This window comes from Equus caballus, chromosome 10 (assembly GCF_041296265.1).
Source record: "Equus caballus isolate H_3958 breed thoroughbred chromosome 10, TB-T2T, whole genome shotgun sequence".
Lineage (NCBI taxonomy): Eukaryota > Metazoa > Chordata > Mammalia > Perissodactyla > Equidae > Equus > Equus caballus.
In genome coordinates this window covers 13,516,963-13,543,451 of record NC_091693.1, presented here as the reverse complement: position 1 = coordinate 13,543,451, position 26,489 = coordinate 13,516,963, and the positions used below count along the sequence as shown (strand labels likewise).

The window sequence follows — 26,489 nt, the reverse complement described above, 5'->3', positions numbered from 1 at the left end:
CAAATATATTTAACTAATTGTCTGGTGAAATGAGTTCTCTGGTCACTCTGTAACTCCGTAGGAATTCCTCAAACAAGAACTATCCTTTTCAATAATTATTTATCTAAAGGCATTGCTCTTCTGCAAGGAAAGGCCTCAACACAATGTGAGAACATACAGATCATTACAAGATATATTTGTCCTTGAGATGGTGACATTTGGACAAAGCCCAATTGTCATACCTCAAAGGGTCCCTTAGGAAGGGGAAAGTGGCCTTATGACTCATGAAGTATTTTCCCTAGGTTATACTTTGGTCATATAGCACAACAAGTATAGGGTATATGAGCTACTGTGAGAGAAATTTTCTAGAAGTATTGCTTTTCCCTTTTGTTGCCCCCTTTATGTGTATATATTTTTCTTCCATAGCAATTTCCTGAGCCTAGAGAAGGAAATATTTTACTGGGTTAGCAGAGTTAATAGACAGTAGCAGGCATTCTTGAGGCTGGACAGCATATTCAGCTTGATAACATCCTTGCTTATTGTTTAAGTAAGACCCATTTGTAAACCAATTAAATAATAGAATGCAGTCATGGTCTTCTCCTCTTGTCATGTTGGGAGCAAGGTAGCAGGGTTAAAATAGTGAATAATACTTACCTTTGCAATAGAACCTAAGAGGGTTTGTCATCATTTACTTGATGATGCTTCCCATGCAATTTAGCATACCAAACAAGCCTAATTAATATCTCCCCTTCCACAGGAAGAGAGAACAAATTTCTTTGAGAAGTCCCAGGAGCCCTCTGAAAATTCTCAAGGAATGTCAAATGAAGACCTTATTTTGGAAATGAATTATGGAGAGCTTGTCAAAAATATCAAAAGATTTTAAAACACTTATTTAAACAAGATCAAGGGATTGTTGATCTTATTATTGTGAAACAAGGGTCGCTGAAACAATGCTTCATAATATTTAACCAAAGTGACAAAAGAAATAGTCAAAAACCTTAATAGAGAGAACTTAGTCCTTTTGAACATAGGAAATTATCTTAACAAAACACAGATCTTCTGTCCTTTACGTAAACTTACTCAAAAGAAAAACCTTTTATAACCTCTTTATCAAGAACAGACTAAGAGTTTAAGAAAATTATCCTTTTAGGAGAGAAAGCCAAATTCTAATTTTTGGACCAGCTTACTTTTTATATGAAACCTTATTCATTGAATTAAATTTATTTTAATCTTAGCCAACTTGACCATGCATAAACTCCTCAGGGTGTTACTTCCAACAACGTTCAGTCATTTTCTCTGACATTCAGAATTTGTCCCATGCCTTTCTTTTTTTTCCTCCTAGTACTTTAGGACAAATTTATCTTTCTTAACCAAAAAACCAAAAATGTTTCCAGCCTTTATATCTTCTTTATTGAAAACTTACATCTTACTCTGAATACAAATATATTTCCCTTAATTTATAGTAGCTTTAATTACATATATTAGAATTTTTAATCTTTATAAAACTTAATTTTTAGTAAAAATTAAGAAGTAAGCAATTATAAATTTTCTTTAGTATTTTGTGGCTTGGCAAATTTATAAATACTTTTAATAATTTTTAGGAACAATTTATAGTAGAATATTTTAATAGCAAGATATGTCTAATAATACACTTCAACAACTTTTAGTTTTTCTGTAATAAGAAACCAAAAGTAGATAAACTTATATTTAGTAATTAAGTCCAACACTCTGTCTTATTTAGAGATGATCTAGATATTTAATGAATCCTTATCGTTTAAATTAAACTAGAAAAACTTCAAATTTTCAAGTTACCAAACAGATTTTGGAAGCTATTTTAAGTACATACAACATAATATATAATTATTGTTAAAAGTTCACCCAACAGCCATCTTTTTCACATCTGCTTAGTTTACTTGTTCCCAATAATCATTTAGATTGCTTACAAGACTTGATGAGACATTAGACAAAATTAGCCATCATTTTAAGATATTATTTTTGTTAACCAGTTTTGTAAGAGATAATGTCACCTTATTTGACCAATAAAGTTAGAAAAAAGGCTGCATGTCTGTATCATATGCAATTCTGACAGTTATGAGGACATGCCTGTTTTAATCAAACCAATAAACTTAAACAAGCTTTCACTTACCAAAAGTTACTTTATATCACGTAAACTTGAAAGACATTTGGGTTAGTTGCCTTGAAAAAATTTTTTGTAAGCTCTTACTTTAAGTCAATTGAATAGAGCTCTTTAGAAATTGTACCATCCACAGGTAAAATACCACACATTTTTAACATACGTATAGACACACACATAAACAACAGACAGATACAACAAAGATTTTCCTTAGATTTCTGGGTTAAGGTGTTCTTGTAGCAGACCATGGTGGCAAAAATTTGTTTTCCCAGTTTTTTTTCTCTTTCATTCTTTATTTTGGCCTTAGGAATCTGGACTGGGAATATCCCCCTTTGATAAGCAATTGCACTGACAGCATGACACCAACCAGAGTTCTGAGGAGAGGCTGCCCATTTGGGAACTGATTGGGCTTTTTTGTAAGCTCGATTTCCCACTTTTATTTTAATTTTGTTTTGATATAAAATCTGAACAACTTCTAAGGACAATGTAATGGATCAGAAAATGTTCTTCTTGTGAGAATTACTCCCTAGAGAAAGGCCATAAACATGCTCTTATGTGCCTTGGTTTCTCCCTCTGGTAGTCTAAAACTGTTGTGGGGGCTCAGAGCATGAGTGATCAGCCCATTGCACTTCCTTAGATGAGCTGTAATTAATTAATGTGAATGAGAGTGGAGTTCCCTATGGAACAACTACATGTCATGAGGCATTTTATCCTACACCACTCCTACTGAGGTCCTTAGTCACCTGAGCATGCCTTTTGGGCTGGGAGGAGCAGTGTCCCTTTTCTTGGGAGGTAAACACATTCAGCCTCTCATTTCTCTATCAAGCAGTTTGTTCAGACTTGATAAACACAATTCTTTCCAACTTAAAGACTAATTAAAAAGGTCAGCCTTCCCTATTCACTCCACAGTTCCCTCTAGGCTCCTCTGGCCTAGGAATTCTCCCTAGCTTCCTCTTTCCTAGGAATTCCTCCTAGGTTTCTCTTACCTAGGGCATATACTGGTACTCCCTTAAGACACCTTGTCTTAAGACCTTAACCAGCTCATATAAACTCGTGGACAATCAAATTAAAATAAGGAGGTCCAGGTTTCAGGAGAACTCACAACCTGAAGAATACAGTTATCTGGGGACCTCAAGGGGCCCCTATTGGTACTAGAATGCTGGTTTGGTGTATATTACAGGTGGTCTCCGGTGGGTTTATCTGAAATCCTGCGATGACTATACCAAGAAATGTTGATACAAATAATCCATAACTGATCTGTAAATGAAAATTTGGGCGAGTGTATTCTGAGCCAAATGTGAGGACCATATAGCCCAGGGCCTTCATTCTCTGAGGAAGGAAGGTCACCAAAGAAGTGGAGGTGTACAAAGGGTTTATATAAACTTAAAGAGCATGTTTCGCATGTGACTTCAATGTCCCTTTTACAATAGTCATGATACTGCTCTGTCACAATGGCAATTGATGGACACAGCAGGTAGTAGGTCTATTGTCTTAGTGGACACAGCAGGATATCAGGTCTATTGTCTCAACCTGGGTGGTCACAGGTGAGCACAGCAATCAGTTCCTAGCCTAGGGAGAGATGCTTATCCTTAAGGAAATGCCAATACTGGGGACACTGCGTCTTTATCTTAAGGCCGTTTGCTCTTGTCTTTGGGACACAGCAAATGCTTAAAGCAGATATACAATGCATGCTCAATGGCCATGCCAGCCCCTTTTGGAAAAATAAAGTCAGGCTGAATTAAGTTTACACCAAATGGCTTCCTCATATACTCCAATATATCCTATTGCTTGCCATTTATTTGTCAGTTACAATCACACTAAATATTTCAGAGAGCCTGCCAATCTGCTTGTATTTATTTGTCTTCCAGTTCCCAGTTCCCCTTTTCTCTTTTGCTGTAGGCCCCAAGCAAGAAAAGTGCTGGGTTCAGATGGGGCTCCAAGTATGGCATGAGACTGGTGGTCATAGAGAGCCCAGCAGTGAAGGGAGATCCACATGCTCCACATGACTTTGACTTTGAACAAATCATGCTTAAGCTGCTCTTTTTAGTGTGTTCTCTCCAGTGTGCCACTTCTGCCTTGTGACCTCCTCCTCCACATTTTTTTAGTTGAAAGAGCCATCAAATGCTAGGGTTGGGGACATAGCCTTGAACTGTCCACCTCTCAGAGGAAACTTGGAGAAAATGGGTAGGGCGAGATACTTCAGAGGGCTCCATTTCCTTCTGTTCCTGGGGAGTTAGTTAATGTTCTACCAACAATTCCAACTCTTGGGGAGATGAGGATTATGTTTAAGCCCCATATCACTGCTCAGGGCACAGGGCACTTTGTACAGAGAGTTGTGATTCAAGAGATTCAAGAGAGATGTGTAGCTGACCCTCCTACCTCATCGTTAGAGTCTAGCTGTCTATGATCTTATGTCTTCTCAGTTCTCAGGCTCTGGATCTTCGTATTTTCTTCCTCTCTTACTCTCTGCTCTGGGGGAAAATGAGGATGTTTAGTAGCAGGGAGAAAAAGATTCTCTGAAGTTTGTAAAGCAAAAATTAACATAAAGCTGGGCTCTGAAGACCTGTGCTGTACAAACAGCCATATAGGGATTGGCATTGCCTTCCAAAGCCAGAAATAATTGGGTACTCCCATGCCTCGGCCCAGCCCCACTCAGCTGTAATCCTGAGACAGCTGACAACAGCCTTGCAGGCCAGAGGCCCACAGGAATTGTAAGCCCCAGAGCCGAGCAACCAGCTACGCTGGGAGCCAACTCACTTAACAGAAAAACTGCAAGAGGAATGTGCTATTAGACCTTGAGGCCAACTGTGCTGGTGCTCCCCAAACCCAACAAATTGACTGAAGTGTCCATAGCATGCACATGCAGCTGAGCACTACAACCAGCTGTTCAGAGGGACAGTCTAGACTCCCTGTGCCCCTGAAGCAAGAGCAACACTGCCACAACAGAAGGACACATGTACCCCACACAAGGGTCACTCCTGGAACATTTGGAACTGGTGGTGAGAAGCCTCAAAAAGTGTCTCCTACACAAGGCCACTTTTCCAAGATCAGGAGACATAGCTGACCCACCTAGTACATAGATAGAAGCACAGAGAAAGAGGCAAAATGAGGAGGCAAAGGAATACATTCCAAGCAAGGGAACAGGACAAAACCCCAGAAAAATAACTAAATGAAACAGAAATAAACAATCTATCTGACAAAGAGTTAAAGGAAAAAGTCATAAGGATTTAAAGCAAAAAAGTCATAAGTCAGTGATCTTTGGAGAAGAATGGATGAACACAGTGAGAATGTCAACTAAAAATTGGAAAATACCAAAAGGAATGATTTAGAGAATCTATTTGAAGAAATGATACCAAAAACTTTCCTAACCTAAAGAAGGAAACAAACATCCAAGTACAGGAAGCAGAGAGATCACCAAACAAGATACACCCAAAGAGGCCCACACCAAAACACATTATAATTAAAATGTCCAAAATTAAAGATGGAGAATCCTAAATGCCACAAGAGAAAGACAACAAGTGACATAGAAAGGAAGTCCCATAAGCCTATCACCTGACTTCTCAGCCTAAACCTTAAAGGAGAAGGGAGTGGCATGATATATTTAAAGTGCCAAAAGGAAAAAACCTACAGCCAAGAATTCTCTACCCCACGAGGTTATCATTCAGAATGGAAGGAGAGAGAAAGAATTTCCCAGGCAAGCAAAAATTAAAAGAGTTTATCATCAAGAAACCAGTTTTACAAGAAATGATAAAGGGACTTATTTAAGTGGGCAAGAGAAGACCACAAATAGGAACAAGGAAATTATCCAAAAAAAAGACAATAAAATCACTGGCAAAGGCAAAAATACAGTAAAGGTAGCAGATCAACCACCTATGAAGAGAATATGAAGGTCAAAAGACAAAAGTACTAAAATTACCTATTTCAATGATAAGAAGATAATGGATACATACACAAAATAAGAAGTTAAATATAATATCAAAAACATAAAATGTTGGAGGAGGAGAGTAAAAGAGTAGAGCTTTTAGGAAGAGGTCAAACTAAAGAGAGCATCATCTCAATATAGATTGCTATATAAGTAGAAGTCTTTGGGTGGTGAACATGTTGTAATCTATGCAGAAATTGAAATATATAACGATGTAAACCTGAACTTTATATAATGTTATAAACCATTGTTACTGCAATAAAAAAAGAATCAAAATTCAAAAAAAAAAAAAAAACTTGAAGAAAATGACCATTGTAGAAGTCAGGATGGCCAAAAGGAGGAAGCACTCTTGGGAGGAGCCTCAGTGGTCTTCTAGGGTGGAGTTCTGTTTCTTGACCTGGGTGCTGGTCCAATAAAGTTTTGCTTTATAATTGTTCATTAAAAAAAAGCTGGGCTCCCTGTCCATCATGCCTCCGTCTCCTCCCCAGCAGTTTCTGAACCCCTCACAACCCCAGTGAGATGCTAGCTAATTATACAAATATGTCTACAAGATTCCTCAAAAGTGCAGCTTTTTTTGACGGCTTTATGTTCTGGCTACCATCTTATCTGCTTTTCTCTTTTCCAGAGGATTCTACTTTCACAAGTATGAGGCCAATGTTCTAGAAATTCAGCCTCCGTTTACTCTTTGTTAATCTCAGAATAAGTGATGCTGAGGCTGTTTAGATAATATAGCTGTGGGGGGAGAGAGAATGGAGGCACTGGAACACCTGCCAGGGACGGGGCCAGAGATGACCATTAGTGAATGCACATCTCTGGAGCAGAGTGAGAGAGGAGGTGGAAACAAAGAAGGAAGCTAACAGAAGCCAAAATATTGTGGGAATTCAGGGTATAATCCATAGGAGAATCATGAGGGAGTTAGAGGCTTCTGGCGGTCTCTCCCCTGCTGCCTGAAAGAAGAGTTGACTGATCAGTGCCTATTATGAAATGGCCTTAGGCTAGGTTCTGGGGATACAGAGATAAGTAAGACACAGTCCCTGCTTTACAAGTGTGCAGTCTGACAAAGACAAGTTCAGTGACTAATAGGAATTAGATGAGATTTGCAAAATGTGCGGTATTGTGGGCTGGGGTACTGCTGCCACTTCTAACAGCCAACATTTATTGCTCACCCACTGTCTTCTAGGTGTTTTACACCTGGATTAACTCATTGACTCCTGACAATGGCCCATGATGCATATATTGTTATAATCTGTGTTTTATAGGTAAAGAATCTGAGGCCCAGAGACATTACAAATAGCTTGCCTGAAGTGTCACAGTGGGGATTCAGGAGCAGGAACTCCAGTGAAGGTGGTCTGGCTCTGGAACAGGTGCTCTCAGGTAACATGGCCTCTTGTAAGTCATCCGGAGAGTGTGCGGGAGCTCTGCCACTGCCCATCTGCGTGACTTTGTACCACTGGGCTGGGCTTGTGCCTGAGATATTCTTCCTCTGAGCTAATAAATGGGTATTTTGTACCTGATAGATTGAACTAGCTGCTCTTTTGCTTATTTTATTTTTACAAATAGAGATGAAATTTAAATACATAGAAATGCATACAGATCTTAAGTTTATGATTTGTGTTTTGGCAAGTGTGTCCGCACATGTAATCACCACCTGCACTGAGATATAGAACATTTCCATCAGCCCAAAAAGTGCCCTTGTGCACCTTTGTAGTGAAGTCCACCCCTATGGTGAGTTCTAACACCGTTAATTACTATTGCCTATTCTTGAACTTCATTTAAATGGCATCATATCATATGTGCTCCTTTGTGTCTGACTTCTTTTGCACAGCGTAGTGTTTTGGAGATTAATCTATCTTGTTTTAGCAGAAGTTTGTGCCCTTTTTATTGCTAATTAGTATTCCATTGTATGGATATACCACAATCTGTTTATCCATTCACATGTTAAGTGATATTTGGGTTGTTTCCCCTTCTCGGCTACTGTGAATAATGTTATTGTAAACATTCATATATTACTCTTTGTGTGGATATCTGTATTCATTTCTCTTGGTCAAATTCCTAGGAGTGGGATTGCTGCACTGTATAAGTATATTTAACTTTATATGAAAATGCCAAACTCTTTTCCAGAGAGGTTGTGCCATTTTATATTTCCATCAGCAATATGTAAGAATATCAGTTGTTTCCCTTCCTCACAGTACTTGGTATTTTAAAGTTAAGCTATTTGCCAATAATTTTTTTTTGAGTACTTCTCTGGGCCTTGCAGAATAAATATTCCTCTCATGCCCATCTCATAGAATGTTCTCCAACTCCCCAGTTTTTCAGTCTTACCTGTTTCAGGTCAGTGTTTCCTAACATAAAATATATGTGAGAATTATGTGGGAGTTTTGCAAAATATACAAGCCCATATCTCACTCCAGATCTACTGTATCAGCTTCTTCAGGAATGGTTTATAGGCTTATTATGTATGTTGAAAAGATTTTTTAGGTAATTCTGATTCATACTCCTAGCTAAAAATGACTGCTTTTAGGCTCAAGTTACACCTATTATAGCAGAGATTCTCCATTCCGGCTACCTGTTAAAAGTATCTGGGAAGCTTAAAAAATTGCCATTGCCTGAGTTCTACCCCACGCCAATTAAATCAGGATCTGTGGGTGGGGCCTGAGTATCAATTGTTTATAAAAATTTCCCACTCATTCTAATGTGTAGCCATATTTTCCATTGGATTTCTCTTGTGGCATTTATCCCTTTCTATCTTTGTATTGTAATCATTTTTCATGTCTCGTCTCCTGTCTTAGGCCTTATGTTCCCTGGGATATTGACCCTGCCTTTCTCATTTCTGTATCTTTTTTGGAATCCAACACTGAGACTTGAGGCACAGCAGGTCTTCAACAGGATTTTATGAACACAGGAACTGGTCATCAGGAAAAGATTCTAAGTCACAGGTAGGTTGTGTTTTGTGTCTCAGGTTCACATGTTAATGCTACAGGGTCCTTGTCCTCCCCAGGGTCAGAGTTGTTGCTTGTGGTGACTGGTGTGGGTAACTCCTCTGTGAGAGAACAGGGAGAACATTGCCTTGTTTGGTGTTTGTTTTCAGGCATGTCATTGGCACTAAGAATTATATATATATATGAGGTGGAGGGGCAGGGATGGGTAAGGAGAGAAATCTAATTAGAATGGAGGAATTATACTAGAGAGTAGTGGTAAAGAAAGTAAGAAATGTTAGTAAAGAGGAATAAATTTGAACCTATCTGGTTGGCCGGGTTAGGCCACTATAGATTCTTAAGTAGGAGAGTGAACCAGTTTTTAGGAAGGTAATGAGGCAGCAGTATGCAAGCAAGATTTCAGTAGAGAGACAGAGACAAGAAGTCAAGCTGTACTTCTCACAGCAGGGTTGTTGAGGCCTGGGTTATTAAGGTTTATGGGAATGGAGAGAAGAACACAACTGAGAGATTTTGAAAAAGAATCAATGTGTTTTGATGATGCATTGAATCTGGGAAACAAAAGAGCAAGGGCTGAAGGTATTCTGATGTGAGTGTCATGAGTTCTGGGAAGTAGTAGAGGCTAAAGATAGAGATGTAGAAGGCAGCTGCAGAGAGGTCATTGGACTGTGGAAAGAGGGTGATGGAGGGAGACAAGCAGGGTCTGAGAACTAAATCTGGTGTGGGGGTGCAGTGCATCAGCTGTGGATGGGAGGAGGAGAGCATCCAAGAAGGAAAAAGTTGTCTGTGGTCTTAGATCTTGTAAAAGTGAACAATGTGAGGACTGTGAAAATACCTTTGAATTTGACCAAGAGGTAGATACTGATTTTATGCTGCTTCTAGCAGTCTTGGGTCTGGAGGCACTCCGGCAGAGGCCCCTGAGGAAATGAGGTGATGAGGAAGGGGAAAGACAGCACATATGTTTCAATGCTTGGAAGTAAAGGAAATGAGATAATAGGTTAAGGCTTAGTGCAATTAATAAATGAAGTCTATTCATGTCAGAAGAGATTGGACCCTCTGAAGGAACTGGAGACCGGTAGAAGGTACTATAAAATTTTTATATGACTGAACCTGTGGAGACTCTCATGTGTGAAAGCTGTAATGCTGCATTTGATTCACTGGAGCCACCTGTGTGGGAAGGTTATTTGTCCCTAAGAAAGAGGCTGGTTGAAATCTTCCTCATGAAATCATCTTCTTTCTAGGAGGAAAACAGCTATTTTCTTCTAGGAGCTGTGGCCTGTTGGTTCTAGATAGACTCACTTTGTTAGCAGGTGTGCACATGAATTTAACTAATTCTCTGATCACTAGATCAAATATCTGTAGACTTAGAAATAGGGTTACTCTGACGCCCAGTCAAGCAGTTTCTCTTGCTTCTGCCTATAAAGAAGTCATTGTCTAAAGCAGAATCAACTGTGAGGCAGCATGTTGATGTCTGATAAATAATTTTTATTATAAATATAGAGCACATTTACAAATAATTCCAAAGTGGCCTTAGGTAAGCAAAATTAAATAACACAGAGTAGCATGGATAAGGAGAAGTCTATACAGTGTGTGTCAGGGTTAGAAAACTCTCAAAGAGGTACCTGAGTACAGAGAACTCCCAACTAACCCTCTTTGAGGGGGCCTCTTAGGCACAGCATGAGATCAAGTAATCAGTATCAAATAAAACCTTTCCCTCAACAGCCCTAAAGAGATTCCATCTGTGTAGTAGAACGCTAGGTGGGAAGTGTACTTGCCCCTCCTTCTCTTGCCCTTCCTTTTATCCTAAGACACATTGGGACTCATAGATCCCATGAGGGAAAACAAATTTCAGATGCTCTTCAAGAAGCCGAGGACTCTGTTATAATATTCCCCTGTGTCTTAAGGACCATCAGCACCAGTCCAGCTTTCTAGGTTGTAAACAATGCCAATGGCATGAGTGATAGTGTTCCCTTGAAGGTGCTCCCACTTCTCAAGAACCAAATGTACCTTAGCAGGGGCCAAGTTTTCCTGAGAAAATGAGTGGGACAGACAGACAGAACATGCACAGCCAGATACATGGGATAGAATGGTGGCTGGTGATTGGCCTGAGATGCCTGGAAACTGAGTTAGAGCCATTTCTAGCCATGAATGAGGAAAATGGCTGCTTCTTTGCTATTTGGAGCCCCTGACATAAAAGCCTTGAGGAGCTCCTGGCCAAGGGGACTTGAGGGGTTTTGGTGGTTTCTTTCTTCTAAGGCAGTCAGATTGGCTCACACAGCTAAGCTAAGGGAAAATAACCCTTCTCACATAAATAAACAAGTAGAAAAATTAAATGGCAGAATGTCTCAGAGAAAAGGAAAAAACCCACCACCCCAAATTGTGCATTCTTTAACAGTCATTTAACAGTCTCTGAAGGGTAGCTCTCTGATTCCTTTCCCAAATTCCCAGCAGGTTGTCTCTGTTAACAGCTGACTCCTCCCTAAAGTTGTAACCCCTCCTTCTGGGGGCATTTGCTTGAATAAAGCCCATAAAGTGATTAAAACATGTGTGCATTTTTTTTTTTTTTTTGCATTTTCCACTAGGACTCACCTATGTATCTTGGCAAATAATTTTCCTAGTTGCTTCTATTTGGTTTGTGAAGACAGGCTTGCCAAAGGGTTATGTGGTATTCCAGCTAAGCAGCAAGGTACTTAGGCCCTGGTGCTACGTGTAGACAACCCTGACAGTGGACAAAAGTGTAAAAATTTCCAGTTTGGAATTGGTTATATATTTGCTTTCCTGTGTCTGGTGAGTTTACCCTGGACTTTGGAGAGACAGGAGACACTTTTACTTTTACTTTTTCTGTGTTCTTTTCAGGCACATGCATTTCAGGGGATGAGGACATATCTCTCAAGTTTGTGGTAAATTATTGTTAGACTCGGATAAGACAGGACTGGGGTGGGAAGGTGAGTGTGCTCTGAATGGGCAGGTTTAAAACAAGTCTAGGTCCAGAGATGGGGAGGGGAGGAAGGTTCTGGCAACTCTTTCCCAAGGTCTGCTTTGCCAAATTTCAAAGACTGGGAAGGTTGGGTTTCCTACAGACTCCTGGCTGTACCTTTTCATGTATTGTCACTGAAGGGAGGGGCTGTGACTGGGCAGCCTGGAGGTGACTCATTTGGAAGTTGAGGCAGGGAAGAGGCTTCGTCTTCTTTTCCTTGAGGGTAAAGGGATCCTTCCAGTGATGGGGATGAGAAGCTTGGAGTAAGTCAGCAGTGAAGCGAACAGGGCAGGTTGCAGTACTTCTGTTTAACTTCTGAATAAACTGTTTCTATGGCTAATGGGGATGGGGAGGCTGAAGTTTGTTTCTTTGATTCCTGGGAGTTGAATTTCAGGGAAGAATATGCAACTACATCCATCTGAAAGGCATGAGCAGCGGTCAATTAAATGAATCTCATAGGTCAGGCCTTCATCTGGTGTAGCGTGATTCAGTACCACATGCTATCACCACTTTGAGACTTTTAGCTAGGGGATGGCTTTTATCACCCACTATTTCTGCTTGCTAACATCCTGTGAATGATCATTGGAGGGAAAGATTATGGTATTCATACAATGGAATACAATGATTACAGCTATGAGAATGAACACACTACACATACATACAACAATATGGATGAATCTCACAAAACAAGTTTAAATGAAAGAAGCTGACAAATATAAGGATATGCTGTGTCTTTCATTTATGTAGGAACATAGGCAAAACTAATCTAGCGCACTGGAAGGCAGGATAGTGGTTACTCTTTGGAGGGAAGTAATTGGAGGAATTTTTGAGGGGAGGATGACATGTTTTGTTTCTTGATTTTGGTGCTGCTTACATGAGTATGTTCAACTTGTCAAAATTCATATATTGTTAAAATATACTTATGATTTAAGCACTTTTTAGTATGTGTACATTATTGAAAAGTAAAGATGAGAAAAATTTGGTAAAATTAAGGTAAAGGAACTAAGACATCAGATCCATTAGCATGGAAATTATCCTCCAACAGTAAGAACAGAGTCAGACTGAAGATAGAGGAGGGAGAATGACTGAGGCCTTCCTTGTGTTGGGCACTGTGCTGGGTGCTGTACATCTGTATGTCATTGAATTCCTTCACCTCCTCTTTGAAGTAGGCAGCATGCCCATTCTGAGATGACAAAGCCAAGGATCAGAAAGGTTAAACTACTTGTCCAAGGTCACAGAGCTACTAAGAGTCTCAGCCAGGATTCAAACACAGGGTGGGGATAATTCTAAAGTCCACATGTGTGTAATGAGGTAGACTCATGGGAGTCATTACCAACATTCCTTTGTTTGCTGCTACATTGAGGAAATTTGACCCAAACCTGGTCTCACATTGGTGTCTTCAAGAATAACCCATTCTATACAGAGATATTTCCATGAGAAACTGCACAGAAGTGAAATTGGCAGTGCTAACCTTGTTAGGAGAATTGTCAGAGTGGCCCTGACCTGGGGAAGCAAAAGAAGAGTTGCCAACCCATGGAAATGCAAAGCTGGCTTATGGCCTTAGAATGATGGTGTTCCTAAGATGTTGTGATTTCTCCCTGAAGGAGGTGGCAGGTGGTGGGAAGGTGGAGTGGGGAGGTGGCCTATGATCACTTAAGGAATTAGCTCCCCTCAGAGAGTGTGACATAGATCCAGGGCATTAATACCAGAGGAGGGGGAGGAGTAGAGCCAGAGGAGGCCTCAATGCACTTCTGAATTTTTTTTCCAGGCCACAAGGCCTTGATCTTTTCCTTGATGTGTTTTTCATCAACAGGCTTTAGTTGAAAGGAGGGACATTGGGGGCCACAGCACCCAGAGCACCCCAAGACAGGGAAAGTCTCACCAAAGGACAATGCCTGCATCCAAAGAGGCATTAGGCAGAAGGAGGCAGGAGGCAGAAGGAGGAAGGATGAGGAAATGGCTCCTGGAAGCATGTCCATCTTAGGCCTGCCTGGCCTAGGCAGAGTGAGCATCTCTGCTGGGGCTGTGTCTCAGGGGAATCTTTTGTGGCTAGGAAGGGTGTGAGGACCTATGCCAACTTAAGGTTGTGAAGTGAAGATCCCCTCAAAATTCAGAAGGTAGTGAGGGGTGTAGGGATCCAGGATTCCCTGCTAGTTTAGGGCACATGGTAGAACACACCAGCTGTCACTGGGTGAGTGGCTTTACTTACTGAGGTTGGAGGCTGAGGGCTTGTGCTCTGTGAGATCGTGCTGGTCACTTGCCCTAAATCAATATCAGACATTGTGACTGCTATTCCTGAGCATAGGGGCTTTACTCCTTGAATGAGGAAGGACACTGTCAGCAGATAATTCCTTGTGTTCATCTATACCATGGTGGTTACTGCCTTTCCCCTCAGGGCCTCCTTCCTCAGTCTACCCTTGATTCCTTCTGGTGTTTACTCCTTTCCTGTTTGCTGGATGTGCACATTTGAGTCCATTCTTTCAGCTTCCTCTAACCTACTTCTACCCTGACACATTTCCCCTTTCATAGGCAGATGCTGGTTTTTTCTCACTTCATTTATTGCCCAAGATGCCTTTGGTTGTTTCTGCTTTTTCTTAGGTTCTCTTCCTGTCTTATCCATCCATCCTGCTGCTATGGTTGAGAGAGCACATGACTCCGTTTCTCCTGCCCCTCCTTTCATTTCCCCATTTGTTTTCCTTCTTGGACCTTGGTTTCCCTGACTGGGGGCAGAGGAACATAGTTTGATCTGCCCCCTCTAAACTAGATAGGGTTGGGAATAACCATGTCCAACAGACAGTGGGGTAGAGGAAGCATGAAGACCAGGGAGGAAGAGCCCTGCAGGAACTAGTGCAGAGAGGCAGACGTTTAGGAGGGAGGAGGAGCAGATGCAGGCCCAGAGACAGAGTTGAAGTCTCCTTCCCTCTCCTAAACATGGCAGTTCACCTTGAAGAAAGTGAAACACTAACAATGGACATCATACTCTTCAGCCTTTCTGCTACACCGACTGTACACCAGTGCTGCTATCAGAGCTACCCCAGCCAAGACTCCAACCACGATGCCGCCAACAGCCCCAGCTGAGAGGCCAGCAGATGTTTGGTCATCTGTCATGGAAAGAAAAGAGAAGAATGGCTGAAGCTGATATTTTTTACAGTGAGGGTGCCCTGGGAAACAACTCTCAATATGGATTAGTCTCTACTTGTACCTTCAAGGAATCAGTCTTCTGTGGGACGGTTGCTTTGAGGTGATTAGCTGACTATGTCCTTGCAAAGTTTTTCTTTCACTGTATTTCTAAGTTGGTGGTCAGACTTGCCTCACTTCCATCCTGATCTTTCTGAACTCAGATATTTTTGAAGGCTCTGGAAATGTGAGAAAGGCTGATGGCTCTTTTTGTATGTTATAACTTCCCACCTTTTCATGGTTGCATCTTTCTCTGTGTACCAGGTGTGGCAGTCATGAGTATGTGCCTCTCAGGTCTCTTGTGATGGGGACTTAACTGACAGATGGCCTGGGCTGGTGCTCTCTGAATTCACCACCTCCATTCACCATCACCATTCACCACACAGAGACTATGCTTCCCACAGTTTCCCAACAGTGATATCAAAGCAATCCCAATTTTGTGAGAAATGATTTTTCCTCTGATGGGTGACTTTAGCTTAAGGACTACCCATCAGCCATGTAGACGCTCTCTTGGAGATGCACTGCAAGCTAAAGCTTCCTTCCTTCTCTTTCTCCTTCACAGAGATCATGCATTGTGGTCTGCATTGTGGTCTGAGGAATCTCCTGGGCTCTTCCCACTCCTGCTCTATTCTTCTTCACAGGCATTTTACCCAATAAATAGCTTGTATGTCTCATGCCATCTTGTCTGTGATTCGGGATGAAAACTAACAAACCAGACATGAAACTTTGCACTAAATTCCCTTTTTTTTCTCTCCTATATTCAGTCGGTAACCATGTCCCAGTGATTTTTTGTCTTATACCTTTCTTCTCTCCCAATATATATTTCCTTTTGCATCTGTTTCTTCTTTTTATTTCTGTTGCCCTCACCAGTCAACTCAAGACTGATGATTAATGCTTATGTTAGTAATTATTATGAGGTACTGTGCCAAGCTCTATGCTATATAATTTACGTATATCTCATTTGACTCATGTAATGAAGCTGCCAGATAGACATTATTTCCACTTTACAGATGAAAAAACTCAGGGTTACAGTGGTGACGAAAGTTACCCAAAGTCATATTTCTAGCAAAAGGTGGATCTAGAATCAGGTAGTCCTTGACTCTAGGACTTCCTGATTTCATAGAGGCTAATGATAATAGTAGTAATAATAGCAGCTAACACTTAGGGAACATTTCCTCTTGTGTGGCATTTTGCTAAAAGTTTAATTGAATATTACATTAAATCTTTAAAACAATACCATGAAACAAGTACAGTCATCCCTCAGTATCCATGGGGGACTGATTCCAGGACTCCACCCTCCACTCACCCCTCATGAATACCAAAATCTGTGGATGCTCAAATCCCTTTTATAAAATGACATAGTATTTGCATATAACCTACATACATGAACTGTATACTTTAAATCATCTCTAGATTATTTATAATACCTCATAAAATGTAAATGCTATGTAAATAGTTATTATACCATATTGTTTAGGGGATAATGACAAGAAATAAAAGTCTGCACACGGTCAGTGTAGATGCAGCCATAGTAGGCCTTTCCATCCTCAGTTGGTTGAAGGTGTGGATGCAGAACTGCGGATATAGAGGGCTGACTGTACTCTTATTGCAATTTTTAGTTGAGTGCTGAGTCTCAGAGAAGTTAAGACTCTTGTGCAAGAAATTTATAATTTTAAATGCTTACACTAAAAAATAAGAAAGATTTCAAATTAACAACCTAACTTTACAACTTAAGGAACTAGAAAAGAAGAACAAACTAATCCAAAAGCTTGCTGAAGGAAGGAAATAATAAAGGTTAGAGTGGAGAATAAATGAAATGGAGAATGGAAAAACAATAGAGAAAATCAATAAAACCAAAAGTTGATTTTTCAAAAAATGAATGGTTGAAAAACCCATAACCAGATTGACTAAGAAAATAATAGAGAAGATTCAAATTACTGAAATCAGGAATGAAAGTGGAGACATTACTACCAACTCTACAGAAAAATAAGAATTTAAAGAGTACTATGAATAATTGTATGCCAGCAAGTTGGATAACCTAGATAAATGGACAAATTCTATGAAACATAAAACCTACAAAGATAGACTCATAAGGAAATAGAAAATATGAATAGACTTTTAGTTAGTAAGGAGATTGAATCAGTAAAAGCATTTGACAAAATTCAACATTCTTTCGTGATAAAAACACTCCAACTAGGAATAGAAGGAAACTAAGTCAGCATAATACAAGTCATGTATTAAAAACCACAGCTACCATCATAGTCGATGGTGAAAGACTTTCAGTTTTTGCTCTAAGATCAGGAACAAGTCACAAATGCCTGCTTTTGCCACGTCTATTCAAAATAGTATTGGAAGTCCTAGCCAAAAATTAGTCAAGAAAAAGAAATAAAAGTCATCCAAATTGGAAAGGAGAAGTAAAATTATCTCTGCAGATTATATGACCTGATACATAGAAAACCCTAAAGATCCCGCAAAAAACTATTAGAGCTAATAAGGGAACTCAGCAAAGTGCAGGATACTGAATCAATGTGTAAAAATCAGTTGTGTTTCTATACACAAACAATGAACAATTTGAAATGGAAATTAAGAAAATTTTATTTCTAATAGCATCAAAAGGAATAAACAATTAGGAATTAAATTAACCAGGGAGGTGAAAGACTTAGACTGAAAAACTACAAAAACACTGCTGAGAGCAGTAAAAGAAGGCAAAAATAAATAGAAACACATTCCATGTTTGTGAACTGAAATATTTAATATTGTTAAGATGACACTACTACCCAAAGTGATGACATTCAGTGCAATTGCTATTAAAATCTCAATGACTTTTTTTAGCAGAAATAGAAAAAGCCATCCTAAAATTCATGTGGAATTTCAAGAGACTCTGAATAGCCAAAACAGTCTGGAAAAAGAAGTTGGACGAGTCACACTTCCTGATTCCAGAAATTACTGCAAAGCTACAGAAATCAGAACAGTGTGGTACTAGCATAAAGACAGACATATAGACCGATGAAATAGAAAACCTAGAAATAAATCCTTCCAAATATGGTCAGATGATATTTGACAAGGGTCTGAAGACCATTCAATGGAGAAAGGACAGTGTTTAAAACAAATGGTATTGGGAAAACTGTATATCCATATAAAAGAATGAGGTTGAACTCTTATCTAACACCATATACAAAAAATTAACTCACAAAGGATCAAAGACCTAAATGTGAGAGCTAAAACTATAAAAATCTGAGAACCAAACACAGAGTGAAAGCTTCATGACATTTGATTTGGCAATGATTTCTTGGATAAGAAACTAAAAGCACAGGCAACAAAGAAAAAATAGATAAATTGGACTTCACCAAAATTAAAAACTTTTGTGCAGCAAAGAACATTTTCAAGAAAGTGAAAAGACAACCTACAGAATAGGAGAAATAATTTACAAACCATATATGCGACAAGGAAATAATATGAGAAATATATAATAAACTATTACAACTCAACAAAACAACTAAAAAAAACCCAGTTTAAAAATGAGCAGAGGAACTGAATAGACATTTCTCCAAAGAAGGTATACAAAAGACTAATAAGAGCATGAAAAGAGGCTCCATATCACTTATCATTAGAAAAATGCAAATGAAAACCACAATGAGATTCCATCTTACCTGCATTAGGATGGCTATTATTTAAAAAACCCCAAAAGAAAACAAGTGTAGGTAAGGATGTGAAAAATTGGAACTTCTGCACTGCTAGTGGGAATGCAATACGGTGTAGCCAGGGTGGAAAATGGTATGGCAGTTCATCCAAAGAGTGAACAAAGAATTGCCACGTGATCCAGCAATTCCACATCTGGTATATATACAAACGAACTGAAAGTAGAGATTTGAACAGATATTTGTACACTCATGGACACAGCAGCATTATTGACAAAAACCAAAGGGTGGAAACAAACCAGAAGTTCACAGATGGATGAATGATGAACAAAATGTGACATGTACATGCAAGGGAATATTTTTCAGCCTTAAAAAGGGATAAAATTCTGATATATGCTACAACATGGATGAGACATTGACGACATTAAGTCACATAAGCCAGACGTGAAAGGACAAATACTGTATGATTCCACTTATACAAAGTACCAAGAATAGTCAAATTCATGGAGACAGAAAGTAGAATGATGGTTGCTAGGAATTGAGGTGGGGAAGTGGGGAGTTATTGTTTAAAGGGTACAGAGTTTTACTACAGTAAGATGGAAAATTTCTACATGGATAGTGGTAATGCTATACATTCACAACAATATGAATGTATTTAATGCCACTGAGCTGTACACTTAAAGATGGTTAAAATGGTAAATCATGTGAATATTTTACCACAAAATATTTTACCATGAAAAAATGGTAACAGAAAAAAAAAGAATCAGGTGAAATGTCACACAGTACATGCCAGACCCATGATAAGAAACTTAGTATATTTGATTCAGAGACTGAGCTCTTAACTACTTTGCTGTTTTGTTTACTGCAATGGTCTCTTGATTGATATTCTGCCCCCTGTGACTTCTATCCATTTCGCACAACATTGGTGGAGTCATCTTGCCAGGAAGATGCAGGATGGGGCAAGTGGTCACTTACATTTCACATTGTCTGAGGATGTTCCTTTTTCTGGAACTGACCAAGTTGGACACCTCACACTGGTAATCCCTGGCATCCTCCCTCCTGATGGGAGAGGGCTGCCCCTCCTCTCTGACCCCCAGATCACCCCAGGATGACCCTAGCTTGTTTCCCGTGGACGTCTCCAAAGTATCAGCACCAGGAACCTCTTCTCAGCCCACGTATCCAGCCTCCTCAACAGCAGGTGGAATTTTTCTCCTGTTGGGTTTTTTGTGACCCTTTGCTAGATAGTTCTGTGACTTTATGAGTGATCAGGCTTGCTCTTTAGTATGGTAACTTTAAATAGAGAAGTGAAGGCATTTTTTTGTTAAATAATTTATTAGATAAGGAGCATGGCCCAGCCAGTCCTCATGACCTTAGGACCTGGAGAAGTTCCATTCTAAAGGATTTCACTGCCTGAATAGAACTTTTAGTTCCTGGCCTGTGGATTAAATATCAGAGAGAAGGAAATCTCTAGAAAGAAGTGGTCACAGTTTTAACAAAAAAGGTGGTACTCTTAGCTCTCTGTATAAACTATAAACTTTTTGGCTCTGCTCCTTCCATCCCATGAAGGGACTTCATGGAAGAACCAACCTATTTTTCCAAGTGTGCACCATCATTCACTGTTCTCCTTTGGTATATGTAAGTGTTGGTGTCACATAGTGTCATACAGCTGTTGACCTCAGAGCGAGGACACAGCTCAGAGGAGTCTTCACTGAGGCTCTCTCTTTTCCCATTTGTCTGCATCCTGGCCTGAGAAAGGATCTGGTATCAATGGGTGGCACAATTTGGCCAGTTTGGTGAGAGACCCCCCATGTACCTCCTCTACATGGCCCTGTCCCACCACAGATGGCATCAGAGCAGAGCCAGTCATAAGGCGAGCCAAGAGCAGGAGGGCCTTTTTCTTTCTCCCTCTGTGAAGCCACCTCCACTATGTGGGGCTTTCTGGGGCTGAGAGAACCCTCTCCCCACATTCCAGGCTAGACACACATCTGCCCTGGGAAATCAGAGGATGGCAAAGAAGGGTCTGCAGAGATGAAGTGGGAGGGTTCAGGGAGAGATTTGGGATTTGCTTGTGTCCATGGATACAGGGTGAGAAATAACTTCCTGGGGGCTCTTTTCTGGACACCAGACAGAATTCCACCCCAGAGCCTGGTGCTGATGGGCCAGGGAGTCACTTAACAGAGACTGTGATAGTCTTGACTGTGGTCTTATTGAGACTAGTGACAGAGTTATGGACGAGGCAGGTGTAGGATCCACTGTCATTTGCAGTGATGTTGGGGATAAAGAGCTCCTGTGTGGATTGCTGGAGCATCTCATCAATAAGCCAAGAATACTGTGTGGGCAGGTTAGAGGTGTATGGTAAGAGAGACTGAAGTTTGCCCCTGGATGGTAATAAGAGTCTGAGGGCAAAATGGTCTGGGCATCTGGACCATTTGTAGCAAAGAGAATAAAGCCGCATGTGATGTAATCAGAGGGAAGGGCAAGCTCCTGGTCTGAACAAGTGCCACAGTATCCTTCTGAGCCAGGTCACCACCTTGTTTTAAAAACTCCCAACCATAACCCCTCTGTGTTCACTCATCCTGAGTCTGAGACATTAACCTGTTTCTCCCACCCTTCCTAGTCTTGGCTCACGGTTGGGCATTCCCAGATTTGCCTCATACATGGCCAGCTTGGTATCCAGGGGTGAGAGTCTGTTTACTTGAACCTGAGAGGGACAGGTGTAGCTTGGCCTCTGGCAGTGTGGATTTGGGCAGACAGCCTGGGTCAGGAAGGGACATAAGTTACTCACAGAGAACATTGAGGTAGAATGGGTCACTGCGACAGGCACTCACTGGGTTCCAGGTTTCACACTCATAGGGTCCTGTGTCATTTATTGTGACATGGAGTAAAGTGAGAGTCCTGTTGTCTGGAGACAGCTTCAGCCAGGTCCTATCCAGGAGGCTCTGATTGTTGATCGACCACAGGTAAGTGGTGTTCTGAGTCTCAGGTTCACATGTTAACACTACAGGGTCCTTGTGCTCCACAGGGTTGGAGTTGTTGCACGTGATGTTGGGTTTGGTTAACTCCGCTGCACAGATAACAGAGAGAATATTACCCTGTGTGGCACCTTTGAGTCCTCTACAGCCTCCTTAATTCAGAGTTGGCATCTCTCACCTCTCAGCCAACCTGCGACCTGGAGGTCAGCTCAGCGCTCAGTCTGCAGGGCCATGAAGTAGGGCAGGCCTGCCTGGGTGTTCCATGGTGACTGGCATGAGACAGTGACTCCATAAAGGGTAGAGCAGAGTTAAGACTAGAAATGATCCAGAAAAGAGTGATGGGGACAGACAGGAGCTGGCTGGCTTTGGCAGCAGAGCCATCTGCTCTGCCCTTGGTCTTTAAAGTCTTTTCTCCCATAGCAGAGGGCAGTGAGGACCATATTGATCTTTCCTGAAATACAAGTAGATTTCAAATGCAGAAGATATGACTAGTAGAAAGTGAGTGGAGGGGAATCTAGTCCTCATAGACCACTTGTAAATGCAGTTATGGGACAGAAATCTTAGAAGTAAAACTGTTTTTATATTGAAAATTAATATTAGTGCCCCTAAGACCAGTTTCTGGAGGAATATCTCTAGAGAGCACTAAAGATCATAGAACAAGTTCTGGAGTCCAACCAGGATCACATTTTGATCAAAGGAAGATGCTAAAGTGGATTAGAAATCAATCAGTGGCTCCCTGGATAGAGAGAGCCTGGCAAGTCTTGTTATGAGGACAGAATTGATTGGGGGCAGGTCTGACAAGTCAATGTTATATAAAGCAAGGAATGTTAGCAAATTAGTTGAAATGATATGTGTTATGTTAGTAAATTTAGGAAAGAGGTCCCCGTCATCCATTTATATGGACAGTCAGGCAAAATGGGAAGACGCTCCAATGCTTGCATGTGGCTTTCTTTCAACCTCAGGAAACATGATGATCAAATTCATCCAAATTGGGCAGCATCTAAGTGAAAGGACAGTGGCTGGTGGATCTCACCGTCTAAGAGCATCCCACCCTATGGTAAAGGTGTCATCATGAGGACCTATGTGTGTCAAATGGGGAGTAAACCAGTCAGATGGTGCAAGGTCTGGCCAGCCCCACCTTGGGAAACTCTCAGGAAGCACTGGAGGAACAGGATCCTTACCAGGATGAGGATGTGAGTCAGGAGTCAAAGGGTGAAATGAGCTTATGAGTTTTTGGGAACTGCAGACCTGTCCTTCTGCCTTTGACTCCCTGGTTGAGTCATGTAAAGAGTAGATCGAGGGGTCACACGACCCTGTTATGTGGTGTGTTCCACTTGACATCATGGAAGGAAAGAGCCCTGGATGGGGGCTCAGTGGAAACTTGTTCTCCTGGTGATCTGAGGAGTTGGCTCATGATGGAGCTTCAAGGGGCTGCCTTCCCACTGATTTCTGTGTTCTTTACTATTGCCTCAGAGGGTGCGCCTGACCACAGGTATTAGCGGGAGAATCTGGGGAGGACTAAAGAGTGCAGGAAGTTGTGCAGAGCAGGAGCAGTCCCAGCTGGAATGAAGGGAGAGGAAGATGAGGGACATGGAAGGAGCAGAGAGAGAGCCGGAAATGTCTAAGTCTGTGAGCAATGGGTTACAAGTGCCTTCAAAGACCCCAGGCACCCGAAGTCCACGGCTTCCCCAGGGGCAGGACTAGAACGGCCTTGAAAACCCTACCATGGTTGAGAAGTCCCACAGTCATGTAACTCTCCTCTCAGAGTGGGCTTAGGGGCTGGTGGTCAGAGGGTTGGAACATGGATCTCAGCCCCTGGAGAGACAGGGAACAAGTGTGGTCATAACCTCCTAGTGTTCTGCTTCCAGATTCCAGTTTATGAAGAGACAATGGATCATTCATTCATTCCTTGACCATTCACTCCTTCCCTCCTTCATGAAAGAGCAATTAAGTGGTTGGGACCTGTGTTGGTTGCAGGTGTAGAGTGGGGAGTGAGACAGCAAAGTCCTTTCCTTTATGCTCCAGTGGGAGGGACGCTGACACATCAGGAAACAAATATGGGATTTCAAGTCCTGTGCAGGGAGGTTGGATTGGCCACCTGAGGGGGAGGCCTGAACATTCCTGGCACCGATTTTGATTGTTGATGCAGGTAATTTAGTCCTTGGGTTAAAAACAGGTTAAATCTCCATTTCCTGTCACTCTCCAGATCATAAAATCTACCTTGAGCTGTGGATCCCTAAGAAGAGAAGATCTGATCCAACAGCTGATCTTAGGGTCCATAGATGCCTAATAAGGTCCCTGGGGTGGTAGAGAGGTCGAGGCTGTGGCTGCGCAAAGATCTTGCTGTGACTCTGATGGTCTGTGTGACCCTGATTCAATGACTGTATCTCGCTGTGCTTCAATTTCCCCTGAATAAAATCAGGTAAATGATCTCTGGATTACCATGTTGTCTGTGAACTAACCTTAAAACATCCCCAAATACCTGACCTAAAGTTTAGTATGTATGAACTCCCCAAATAAATGGCATTCAAGAGAGAGAGCTCCTTGGGCTTGATCCGTGGTGGATGAGAAGCTGCCAGGAGCATCTTCAATCCTCTCTTCCTTCCTGGGGGTGGTGACCATCTTCTAGAGGGCCCTGTATCTCGAGGGAAGTTGGTTAATGGCCTCGGGACCTTATCCATCTGTACTTTCCATGCTGAGTCTCAGGTGAAGGATCAGGCTCTGCCCCTGCCCAGATGTGGCTCTTAGGGCGGAGCCCTGGCTGGTGACCAGCTCAGGAGTCTTGCGACTTGGGCAGCCAGGAAATCATTGCTCCCAGTCATCCCTTCCCAGGAGGCCAAAATCTAACCCTAGCACAGGCTCCCCGGGGTCACTGGAGTCAGGAGCCCTGGGACAGTGTTCTGAGCAGAGGCTTCACAGGGCTGAGTTCTCTATGAGAATCCCAGGGGGCCCATCAGGCTAGGCGCAGACTGAGCTGTGCAGGGTCTTACTCAGGGTCATGTTCATGGGGAGGAGCCCATGGGACTGGACTGAGACTGGTCTCCCTCTGCTAAGTTACTCCCATCAGACTGGTCCTTCTCTTTGCAGGGAATGACTGCAAGGGCTGCATTCTGGGAAGGGTATTCTGATCTTTTGAGGTTCATCTCCACTGTGTATGTCCTGCACTAAATGCTCAAACCCCAACATGAGACATAATGCAGAGGGGGATGTAGGCACAGTCCAGGCCTGCCAATACTGTGTATGTGAAGTAGAATTCACCCCACCCAACACCCAGAGGTCAGAGAGGAATCACTCACGGTATACGCGGAGCTGTACAGTTCCCACTGCATTGTTAAAATCTTGGTCTATGGCTTGTAGGGTGTAGTATCCTGTGTCATTCCGGGTGACGTTCTGGAACAGCAGAGATCCATTGTGGTATGTTGTCTCTCGACCACTATATAGAAGCCATGGGGTATTTTCTTGTGTTTCTATCACATATATTACAATTTGTTGATCAGGATCTATTCCTTCCCCTTTCAGCCAGACATAGCCTAAAAGATTCTCAGGCAGATTGTGGACAAGTAGAAGAACATCCGTTCCTTCAAGAGCATCTGTCGGCACCGATTCAATAGTGAGTTGGGCAGTGGTGGGTGGGTTCCAGAAGGTTAATAGTGAGACTGGGAGGGAAGAGAGATCAATTAATATTTGGACCTATGTATTGGAATGGAAAGATGTGTCCGTGGGTCTTGAGCAGGTCTCTTCACCTCTTAGACTTGGAGTGTGTGCCTGTTTGTGTCTCCCACTGGTCAAGGTCACCAGCATCACCACCGTTACTTCAGCCCCTCTGAACTTATTTCCTCTGTTCCCATTAGTCTTCCCCCAGGTGTCTGCCTAGATCCCTCCCTCCCTTCCCTCAGTGCCCTGCTCACTCTCAGGGGCATCCTTGGGAGATGCCTTCCCTACCACCTACTGAAAGACCCCCTGTCTTCACTTTCTGACCTTTCCCTGCTCTGTTCCCTGTGTGACACTTGTTAGTCCCTGACATCACATTCTAGATCTCTTTGCTTCTCTCCCCTCATCCCCACAGAATGTGAGTTCCTGAGGGCAGGGACTTGTCTGATCTTGTTGTTCCCCCAGTGCCTGGAACAGACTGCAAACACCTGTGGATGAATGAATGAGTGTTCCCAGGGCCCTCCGTGTTGTGGTGTTCATTTGTTAATTTCTGAGGTTTATTAGTGAGGACAATGTTTAGTGCCCCTGGTTATGTTTTTTAAGGAAGTGTCACTCTGATATAGTTATCTTATTTTCAAAATGTAACTTGAAAAAAATACAGCAACTGAGGTTTTCCTGCCCCTCACCGATTCCAGTTCACTAAGATTTTCCTGTTGCTGAGCCCTCTCCAGTCATCCTACTCAGCTCCTATGTTCTCTCTCCTCAGGTCCAAACAGATGTCCTCTGTCTCTTCTCAGAGCCTCGTCCTCCCCAGGAGACCCGAGCCAGTCTTTATTCTCCCATCCTCCCACCCACACCAGGGAATCATCCCCTCTTACCTGCCAGCAGAAGCCCCTGCCAGGGAAAGTGCCCTCTGTGGGCAGGGGATGACGGGTGCTCCATGGTGTCTGCTGCCTGCTCTGTCCCTCCCTCTGTGAGAAGAGCTTGGGCTCCAGAAACTCTCACAAGCACTCCTGTCCAGATGCTTCAGCTTTGCTGTCCTTCCTCCCTCTGTGCTGAGCCTCCTCCAGGGGCAGGGGTGCCTAGCGGGTCACATTCACTGGGGG

At 42.0% G+C, this 26,489-nt stretch overlaps 2 protein-coding genes across 11 annotated transcripts in view; one reads left to right on the top strand and one right to left on the bottom strand.

Moving 5' to 3' along the window:
* LOC102148130 (cell adhesion molecule CEACAM6-like) overlaps window positions 1–26,489 on the top strand; it is a 436,353-nt gene that overhangs the window by 236,827 nt on the left and 173,037 nt on the right. For 5 of the 10 annotated variants that reach the window (XR_011422390.1, XR_011422414.1, XR_011422419.1 and 2 more), the window contains 3 exons: window positions 7,295–7,409; window positions 8,825–8,971; window positions 25,252–25,342. The gene's annotated coding sequence lies outside the window, so the exon portion shown is untranslated. Of the gene's footprint in view, window positions 1–7,294; window positions 7,410–8,824; window positions 8,972–14,932; window positions 15,802–25,251; window positions 25,343–26,149; window positions 26,269–26,489 lie in introns of those variants that run through there. The other 5 variants (XM_070224514.1, XM_070224513.1, XM_070224515.1 and 2 more) reach the window with 3 other exon arrangements.
* On the bottom strand, window positions 12,619–26,435 carry LOC100069522 (cell adhesion molecule CEACAM7). The gene is made up of 4 exons (XM_023651442.2): window positions 26,262–26,435; window positions 25,029–25,388; window positions 21,546–21,824; window positions 12,619–15,046 (listed from the first exon to the last, which is right to left on the bottom strand). Exons 1-4 carry the CDS (start codon window positions 26,323–26,325, stop codon window positions 14,907–14,909), a joined length of 843 nt encoding a protein of 280 aa, XP_023507210.1. The 5' UTR covers window positions 26,326–26,435; the 3' UTR covers window positions 12,619–14,906.

Excerpts from the sequence above, each read along its gene's own strand:
- LOC100069522 (XM_023651442.2), bottom strand. The coding sequence starts at position 26,325 with ATGGAGCACCCGTCATCCCCTGCCCACAGAGGGCACTTTCCCTGGCAG. Across the intron at positions 25,389-26,261 it reads GCAGGGGCTTCTGCTGGCAG|TCTCACTATTAACCTTCTGG; the intron begins GTAAGAGGGGAT and ends CTTCCCTCCCAG. Across the intron at positions 21,825-25,028 it reads TGTACAGCTCCGCGTATACC|CGGAGTTAACCAAACCCAAC; the intron begins GTGAGTGATTCC and ends TTATCTGTGCAG.